At 40.6% G+C, this 9,655-nt stretch overlaps 1 protein-coding gene and 1 non-coding gene across 2 annotated transcripts; both read left to right on the top strand.

Annotated features, from left to right (window-relative positions):
• The first annotated feature begins 1,352 nt into the window (after positions 1-1,352).
• LOC129685615 (hemoglobin subunit beta) lies at positions 1,353-3,772 on the top strand. The gene is made up of 3 exons (XM_055619121.1): positions 1,353-1,482; positions 1,598-1,820; positions 3,514-3,772. Exons 1-3 carry the CDS (start codon positions 1,391-1,393, stop codon positions 3,640-3,642), a joined length of 444 nt encoding a protein of 147 aa, XP_055475096.1. The 5' UTR covers positions 1,353-1,390; the 3' UTR covers positions 3,643-3,772.
• A 2,244-nt stretch (positions 3,773-6,016) lies between these two features.
• Positions 6,017-6,124, top strand: LOC129685616 (U6 spliceosomal RNA). The gene has a single exon (XR_008721518.1). It is a non-coding gene; the product is annotated as a U6 spliceosomal RNA (small nuclear RNA).
• The last annotated feature ends 3,531 nt before the right edge of the window (positions 6,125-9,655 follow it).

Here is a 9,655-nt window from a genome sequence, read left to right as displayed (position 1 = left end):
TATAATGTATGTTAGTCATGTTCACCCTCATTCCCCTTTCTCATGCTCCTCATGCTGAAGCCTTTCTTCCCAGATCCTCCTCCTACTTTCATGCCTTCTTTTTGTGTGAACCTCAGAGTTTATTTGAGGTTTCCTGCAGCTTTTAACACCAAGAAGGAAAAGCACACCAGAGATGCTTCTTAGCATGAACAGTTGCTGATATTTTATGTGAGTGTTTGGAGGATGGAAAGTAAAGGGAGTCTGAAAAAACCCATGAATATGCAAATCCATGAATGTGCAACACACAGTGAGAGAGAGAGAAAACAGAGGGAGGCTGGGAGTGTGGGAGGGAGAGACACAGAGAAAGAGAGAGACTGAGGCAGGGATAGAGGAAAGAACTAAGGACAGAAGGAAGGAAGGAAGAAAAAAAAATGTGAACACAGGAAGAATTTCCTCCAACTTTCCTGCCTCTAGAGATTGTGTCAGTGAGCTGACACTGAGTTTAAGTGATAGGAAGTCCCCCTGCTCCTCCACACATCTGCAGGTGATTATACACCAAAAGTTAGCTGTCTTATCTGTCTTATTCAGTCTTCCCTTACAGATAATTGTCTCCTGACATTTACCCTAAGCTTTGGGTTCTAACTAGCTTGTGTTCATTTTTGTTTTATTTTATTTTTCTGAGTTGTGAGTCCTCTGTGTTTCCATGTCTGGGTTCAATAAAGGGAAAGAGTAACAAATGTTCAGGGCATGCTCAGTTCAGCTTAGCTCTGTGCCACTTCTCAGAGTCACTTGACTAAGTGAGCAAATCACAGAAATGAGGGAGCACACAAAACAGAGACTTGAAATAAATGAACACATATTTTCCTCTCTGACGATTGATTCATGACCTGAAGAGAGCTAGCGGAGAAAACCAATAGAAGAATGATGATTTTGTCTTCTTGCTTAGGCTGCATAATCTGTGATGGGGGAGAGCCCCTCAAGCCCTCAAACTAAGAATGTACAGGCGATTTTCTGATGTATAACGTGCTTCAATTTTCACTTGTGTAGTAACAATGTGAAAGGAGAACTATCTAACAAACAAACTATGCTATTGGTGCAAACAGTAGAAATATAGTAGCCAGAGAAGATGTGTTAGCACCAGCTGTTGCTGCGGGTGTAAGAACAAGCACTCCTCAGAGAAAGGACCCAGATCTGGGGTCCCTAAGCCTGTGCCACAGCCACCCTAAGTGGTTATGGTTATCATCCCAGAAGCTTCACCCTGGAGAGCCACGCCCTGGCATTGGCTAATCTGCTCACACCAGCATAGAGGGCAAGAGCCAGGGCTGGGTATATAAAGCAGAGCATGACCAATTTCTCCACACATTTGCTTCTGACCTAGCTGTGCTGACTCACAAGCTCAGAAACAGACACCATGGTGCACCTGACTGATGCTGAGAAGGGTCTGGTTACTGGCCTGTGGGGAAAGGTGAACGCTGATGAAGTTGGAGGCCATGCCCTGGGCAGGTTGGTATCCAGGTCACAAGGCAGCTCACAAGTGAAGTTGGGCTTGTGGAGACAGAAGTCTGCTCTCCAGCACGCACTGACTCTCAGTGTCCTCTGCCTGTGCTTCCCTTGTTAGGCTGCTGGTTGTCTACCCCTGGACCCAGAGGTTCTTTGAGAGCTTTGGAGACCTGTCCACTGCCGCTGCTGTCATGAGTAACGCCAAGGTGAAGGCCCATGGCAAGAAGGTGATTACCTCCTTTAGTGACGGCCTGAAACACCTGGACAACCTGAAGGGCACCTTCGCCAGCCTGAGTGAGCTGCACTGTGACAAGCTGCACGTGGATCCTGAGAACTTCAAGGTGAGTCTGCTGGCTCCTGTGTTTCCTTGCTCTGCCTTGCATGCTCACCCTCCTGTGAGAAGGGAAGGGGAAGGGATTGTAGGGAGCAGTGTAGCTGGATGGTGTCTGGTGGTGCCCTGGGGAGTGTTGCCAAGAGTGCAACCATTTTACCCTCCACTCACACTCCTTGTTTCCTTTCACTCTGTTCTAAATTGTTGTTTCAAATGAATGACAATCCCAGCCATTCTATTTTACCGATAAGACTCAGGAGTCAAAAACTGGGTTGAAAAACCTGCTAGTTCAAGAGTCAGAGAAAGTACCAGCTGACTTTCCTACTCAGAGGAAAAAGCCCCCAAACCTTACTAGCTCAGCTAATAGCCCAGGAGGTTAAGTCTAAAAACCCCAAGGCATCTCCTATAGTGTGTGTGTGTGTGTTCATTGTTTGATCAATGACAACTCTGGGATTGGACTATGGAATACAGTGGTGGCTCAGAACTCTTGATGGTCTGTGCCCTGTGTCCACCTGTAAGAAATCACTCTGATCCTGTTTGCAGTGGACTGGAGAAAGGTTCATTTGATTTACTGAGAGTAAGACATGGATGAGGAACTGTACTGTCCCAATTCAGTAAACAGTATCAGAGACTGTGAAAAATATCATTTTGAATTGGAAAAAGATAAAGAAAGTACAATTATCACCAAGTTTATATAGCTGTTGGACTAAAGAGCAAGAGGAAATAAACTTACATTTCTATGGTGCTTTAATGTTTATATTGTTTCAGTGAAACATCTGTGAAAGGAGTTGTGCATTCTCCATTCATAAATGGTGAAATTGAGACTCAATAGCACAAAACTACTTGAGCACAGTACTCATAGAATGAATATTTTAAGATGTTTAAACTCTATTAATAAGTAGTCCATAAAAATGGATTTTTAAATATAGATATCTACTGAAGAGTAAAATAAACACCCAAAATACACGTCAAAACAATAACAGCAAAAAAAACCTAAACAATACAAAAAACAAAGGTCAAAGGGCAAAGCTTGCTCAAAGCTCAAAAAGCTCAAGATCTAGAGAGCTAGAAGCCCTTTCCCTTCTAGGTGTTGCCTGAAATACCCCTCAACTCAAAGTCCCTCTTACTCTTTAATCCCTGTCTGCTGGTTTCTTGCTCACCTCTTGACCTAGGGGTTCATTTTATTGAATCCTGTGTACAGAAAGCTTTTGGATTAAAGATGTCTGTTAGGGCTGGACTATAAAACAAGAAATAGGATTTTATTCTTCACAATTTCAGGGGTTCACAATGGGATCAAATATCTTGCAACATGTTTGGATTTCCTCTTTTCAGTAAATTTTAATTTTCAGTTGTAGTTTTAAAGTGCGTTTCTTCATCTTTTATCTAACTTTTGGTTTCTTTCAAATATTTCCTGGTAACTTGCTTTGAGAACAAGGAAGATAAGTGATTCCCTGCTTCTTTGCACAGCTCTAAAGACTTATATAGTGATAATTGGCTTTCAGGATAGGCTGAGAGGAAAAAATATATTTTGCATATAAATTTTGCCTGCCACAGAATAGTTCTTATCAAAATTGGCCAGCAGAGCCAGCTGTCATTCTGCCTATAGTTTAAGATTATAACCATAAGTTCCATTTGAAAGGAGCCTCCAGTTTCTGGTATTTTTGCTCTACTATCATGTTGATGCCTCTTTTATCTTCCCACAGCTCCTGGGCAATATGATTGTGATTGAGATGGCTCAGCACCTGGGCAGTGAATTCACCCCCTGTGCACAGGCCGCCTTTCAGAAGGTGGTGGCTGGAGTGGCCAATGCCCTGGCTCACAAGTACCACTAAGCCTTCTTTCCTGCTGTGGCCCATGCACAAAGGTTTTGTGTCCCCTGGAGAACAGCTATCAATTGTGGGGAAAATGAAGGAGGCCTTTGGGCATCCAGCTTTTATCTAATAAATGATTGTTTCATTGCCATGGTGTGTTTTAATTATTTGTGTGTGTGTTGACAGGATTTATGTGAAGCCTTTAAGATATAAAGGCATTGGGATGTGCTGGAGGGTAGAAAAGGAGGGTGAAAGTCATGATTTTTATTTCCATTAAAATTATTCAAAAATAAAACATAAAGAGAAGAGGTGTGTGTTCAGAGGAAAGGTATTCATTTTGACCTTGAAATAATAAACTGATGTCTGGTGCTTCATGATGGACGATGAGATAGTAAGCAGCTGCTGTGTGGGAAACCTTCCCTGATACCCATTCCTTAGGCTCAGAGAAGAATTCAACCAAGGCTTTAATTCACAGCAAAGATTTTCACTATGTCTTGGAGTAAATTTTTATTTATTTTTCTAGTTTTGTTTTTTTGTTTTCTCACAAATGTCTCCTGTCTTTCCACCTGTGGTCCAGTACCTCAGAGACCTCACTTAAATTTCTCCTGCCTGTTTCCCGTTCTGTTAAGTTTTCTCCCTTCCTTGTTTTTCTTCGAACACATTCCACTCTCTCCCAACCTCTTTTATCTTTGAATTCACCAATGTGTTAAAAATATATTGGAAGTCTAGACAGTTATTCTGAGAGCAAGCTCCTAATTCTCTCTATCCCTGATAGGTATATTCATTTCAAAAACAAAAATGCTAGGCAAGATGCCTTTTTTAATTGATGCAGCAACTTCACACCAGCTAGTCTTCCTTATCAGCAAAGACAGGCCTCGGTGTGGTGATGTGTTGATATGAAAACACTCTTCATGGCAACTTCATCCTGAGAGAAGTTGTTGATTCTGTAACCCAAAACACTAGAGAGAATAAAGGGGACAAATCTAAGCCAGAACAGCCAGCCACATCGAATGAGGGCAGGACGCAGAAATGTTGCTAGATTAGGGTCACAAGTGAAGATGAAAAGTAGGATACATAATTTCATGATTCAGGAACATCCCTTTAAGACAAAATTTTATATAAGATATTGTAACAGGTAGGAGTTTATTATGGGGAGAAAACTGTATTTTGTATTTAACCTTAATTTTCTCTCAGATTAACTCATGTTGTTTTTATTATACAAATTCCCAGAACTCTTATACTTTTTTGTCCATTTGTAAACATCACTACAAGTTTTAAATGTACTATGAAGAAACAAAAATGTGCACTGAAACCTGCTGACCACCTAATTGATAGCATTAAAGGTGATCCATTCAGCCAGTGGTAAAAAAAAGTCAGGAGCCTGAGTTGGGAAAATCCATACTATCCAGCTGGGTTTTCATTCCCATGTTGACCTTATTTAGGAGAGAAAAGTGAAGATGAATAAAGAACAGATAAATTACAGAAATATAGAAAACTTTTTTTTATCTGAAAACCGATCATAATTTGTTTTTATGTGGAAATGAGTCTTGTATTCTGGCAGTCACTAGAGAGCACTAGTGACGTCACTACTCAGATTAATACACCACACAGACACTTAAACATCCACAGCAGCACCTAAACGGACTAGAGCAAGAACTGGTCTACATTGTTTCAATGTGTTTCATAGGCTTATCAATTTTATAGGCCTCTTTAGTGTTTTCTGATGCTTTAAGTAATATTAAAATGAAAACACATACTAAGTTCTTATGATTAAATGAGAAAGAGCATTCACGTGTGGATGTAATGGGACTAGTATGGAATCTTTCACATCTACTCTAGTCAAGGCGAGTCGTGTGAGAACAGACTGGATTTCTCACTAGTCCAACAGAAATGTCTTTTTGGGACTTAATGGTTTCGGTCGCCGGTTTATCAAAGTGGAGAGTGTGCACATGAATTATGATAGCGTCCTAGAGCCTGAGGGATGTCTGGCAAATATGCAAATGACAGAAAGAATATACGGGATTATAAAACAAGCCGGAATGAGAGCAAGGCTTACAGGTTTTGAGAGCTTTGGGGCGTCTTTTCAGCCAGCTTCAGAGGGCAGCATTGAGCTTGGAAATGAGAATCAACTTTTGGAGAGGTATTTTTAATGGCTGGGAACCACACAGAAGACTCTTGATTCCATCTTTCTTGTAACAGACCACTCATGGATAAAAGACACTGCTGTGTCCCGAATGGCTCATCTTCCCAGGTTCTGCCTGGGTACAGCTGGCAAAGAGTTCCTCGGCGCTGGTGGGCTCCCTCTTCACTTCATTTGCAGTCTACTGCTGAGCAAAAATTGTGAAATTTTATGAGTGTCAGTGTGTAAATTATTGTCTTCAGAAGCTAGATTCGTGTGCTCGCTTTGACAACACATATGCTAAAATTGGAATGATGCAGAGAAAACTAGCATGGCCCCTGTGTGAGGAGAAGCCAGAGTCTCATTCAGAAAGTCCTTACCTATGTCTGTGTCTTGAAGTGCTTTCTTTTTCCTTTAGAGTTTTCAAGGCTTCTGGGTTTACATTAAGCTGTCTGATGAATTTGAAGTTGATTCTTTCTGTGTGTGAAAAAAAAAAAAAAAAGATCAAGTTTCATTCTTCCACAGACAGAATCCAATTTTCTAAACCATTTGCTAAGAAACCTGTCTTTTCTCCAGTGAGTGTTTTTGCACTTTTGTTCCCACTCAGAAATCAGGTGGCTTTCACTGTATGTGTTTGTTTTTGTGTTTTCTATTCTGGTAAATTGATTTACCCGTTTGTGCCAGACATATTCTGTTCTTGTTATTGTGGATGGCCTCAACATGAACTGACCATGGCACTGAACAGAGAATTTAAAAACAAAACAAAACAAAACAAAACAACAACTCAAATGGCCCATAAACATTTTGAAAAGTATTCAAGATGCCTACCCATGAGGAAAATGCAAGACAGAACTGCTGTGAGAGTCCATCTCTCCTCGGTGGGAGTGAAAACTAGTACAACCTTGTGGAAACTGGGGATATTTCTTCTAAAACTCAAGCTAGAACTACCCTCTGACCCAGCTGCACCTGAGTAAATATTAAAGGATTTTCTATCCATCTACATGAATGCTTGCATATCCATGTTTATTGCAGATCATTTCTCAATAGAAACGGAGTCCTCTTAGATGCCCTACAACAGGTAGATGGATAATGACAATGTAGCTGATATGTCCAAGGTTTTAATAATTTGAAAACAAAAATGAACTTTTGAACATCTCGGGAAAGTGGATGGAAGTAGAAGCTATTTTACCCAGTAAAGTAACTCATGCCCAGGAAGACAAAGGCTACATTTTCTCTTTTTTTCTCGGCTTAAGGAGGCATCGAATAGTGTATGTAGGATTAAGGATAGTATAAGAGTAGGTCATTTTTGGTTGTGAGCCTAGCCTTTAACGGCTGAGCCATAAACAACCCAGATGCCCCTCAACTGAAGAATGGATGCAGAAACTGTGGTACATCTATACAATGGAGTATTACTCAGCAATGAAAAATAAGGAAATCATGAAATTTGCAGGTAAATGGTGGGACCTGGAAAGGATCATCCTGAGTGAGTTGTCCCAGAAGCAAAAAGACACTCACGGTATATACTCACTCATATAAACATACAATATAGAATAAACCCACTAAAATCTGTACATCTAAACAAACTAAGCAAAAGAGAGGACCCTAACTAAAATGTTCAATCCCCATCCTGAAAGGCAAAGAGGATGGACATCAGAAGAAAAAGAAAAGAGGAAACAACCTCGGAACCTGCTACAGAGGGCCTCTGAAAGCCAGAAGAAAACAGGAAACAACCTTGAAACCTGCCACAGAGGGCCTCTGAAAGCTTCTGCAGTATAGACTATCAAAGCAGATGCTGAGCCTGATGGCCAACTGATGGGCAGAGTGAATGGAATTTTATGTAAGAAGTGGGAAATAGTAAGAGCTGGAGGGAACGGGAACTCCACAAGCAGAGCAACAGAACAAGATAATTTGAACACAGGGAACTTCCCAGAGACTCATACTCCAACCAAGGACTATTCGTGGAGATGACCTGGAACCCCTGCACGGGTTGGCCCATGGCAGTTCAGTGTCCAAGTGGGTTACATAGTAATGGGAAGAGGGACTGCCTCTGACATAATCTGATTGGTCTGCTCGTTGATCACTTCCCCCTGAGGGGGGAGCAGCCTTACCAGGCCACAGTAGAGGACAATGCAGCCACTTTTGATGAGAACTGATAGACTAAGATCAGAAAGAAGAGGAGAACCTCCCCTATCAGTGGACTTGGGGAGTGGCATGCATGCAGAAAGGGGAGGGAGGGTGGGATCGGCAGGAGAGGAGGGAGGGGCTTATGGGGGGATACAAAATGAATAAAGTGTAATTAATAAAAAATAAAAAAAATTAAAAAAAAGAAAAAAAATTTTCAAAAAAAAAAAAAGAGTAGGTCATACGTGGTATGAAGTTACGTAGATTATTAGCAAACAAAAATTGCAGGTCTGCTGCATCCCTGTGAGTTCTTGGCTAGGGGGACCTGAAGGACCAACAGCACAGCCCCTGCTGGTACAGGCTGCTTTCACCATCACGGTTACCATCAGAACTCAATGCTGACATCTCTTGGTGAAGACGCCTCACACTACAGCTGTAGGCCTCAGCAAAATTAAGCTGGAGCTGGGTTGGTAGCTTCCTCCCTTTTGGCATTCATGGGGCTGGGTGGTGCCATATAGGCACTTTTTAAGCATTCTATAATAGTCTTTCTATTTTGACATTATTTCTTTGTCTGTCCCACATATAAGGAAAAAAAAAAAAAACCCACCACAATTGTCTTCCCAAATGTGGCATATCACTTATTATGATGGGGTTTATCTCCATTTATTTTATTTCAAAGAATGGACTTTATTATATCACTATCAGGAAAGTTAGTAAGGTGCTAGATAAGTTAATTTCCGGGGTGACACTTTCTATATTTTATACAGATACACTGTATTCTATTAATACCATAATTATTATTTGTCAGCAGTTATAAGAACTAAGTTTAAAAAGATAGGTTCATTTGCCACTTCATTTTCTACTTTCTTGATTTACTGTCATATTTATGATTGATTTCACATATATTTTTTTTGTGTTCCCATAAATAATGGGAGTTTATTAAAGAACATAAAACAGGTAAATTCCCTTGAGAGATCATGCATGTCTTATATCAATGAAATTATCTAAATTTTGGTGGAAGCTACTTAGAAACCTCATATGGCTACACTTCATCATGTGTTTCTATAAAATAAAATATCAAATAGTATATTTCAAAATATGCTAAAATTAAAAATATTATATAATATAAAATACTTTATGTTTCAGTTAGGATTAACATATTCTCATAAAATATGCAGTGAATAAACAATACTAAAATATGAGTAACTATGAAGAGCATCTGTAAAATGAGTAGTCATAGCAACTAATATACACTGGTATTTGCAAGTTCTTTAAGTTTGTGGCTAACTGTTGTGTCTGGTATCAGCGTATCTGGAACCGCGAAGTCCCCAGTTCTTTGGAAAAACTTTGTAGGAATTCCTTATCTATGTCTGCAGCCTTGCCAAAACCCTAGTCGACCTGACCACATCTACAAGCAGGCTTGCTTCATGCATCCTTGACAAAAGGAGAAAAAGAAAAACAGAGGAAATTAGTGGAACACGTCTGCCCCCTACCGGCATGCCATCGGAGTTTAGAGAAATTGCCTATTGCAATCAGCTTTAACTGTCAACCTGAGGCAGCCTAGAGTCTTCTGAGAAGAAAGAATCACGTGAAGAATTGCCTTATGAGATTGGCCTGTGGGCACAGCACTGGAAGATTGTCTTGATGATTAACTGACCCAGGAGGGCCCAGCCAACCAGGGCCCATTCTTAAGCAAGTGGTTCTGAGCTTTACAAGAAAGCTAGGTAATTGGGCTAGAGATGGAGGGGGTTCAGTTCTTAGCATCCACATTAATCTTATAATAACAGCTCACAA

This window comes from Psammomys obesus, unplaced genomic scaffold (assembly GCF_907164565.1).
Source record: "Psammomys obesus unplaced genomic scaffold, mPsaObe1.curated_primary_1811, whole genome shotgun sequence".
Classification (NCBI taxonomy): Eukaryota; Metazoa; Chordata; class Mammalia; order Rodentia; family Muridae; genus Psammomys; species Psammomys obesus.
This window is presented reverse-complemented; position numbering and strand designations above follow the sequence as displayed.

Excerpts from the sequence above, each read along its gene's own strand:
- LOC129685615 (XM_055619121.1), top strand. The coding sequence starts at position 1,391 with ATGGTGCACCTGACTGATGCTGAGAAGGGTCTGGTTACTGGCCTGTGG. Across the intron at positions 1,483-1,597 it reads GGAGGCCATGCCCTGGGCAG|GCTGCTGGTTGTCTACCCCT; the intron begins GTTGGTATCCAG and ends TTCCCTTGTTAG. Across the intron at positions 1,821-3,513 it reads TGGATCCTGAGAACTTCAAG|CTCCTGGGCAATATGATTGT; the intron begins GTGAGTCTGCTG and ends ATCTTCCCACAG.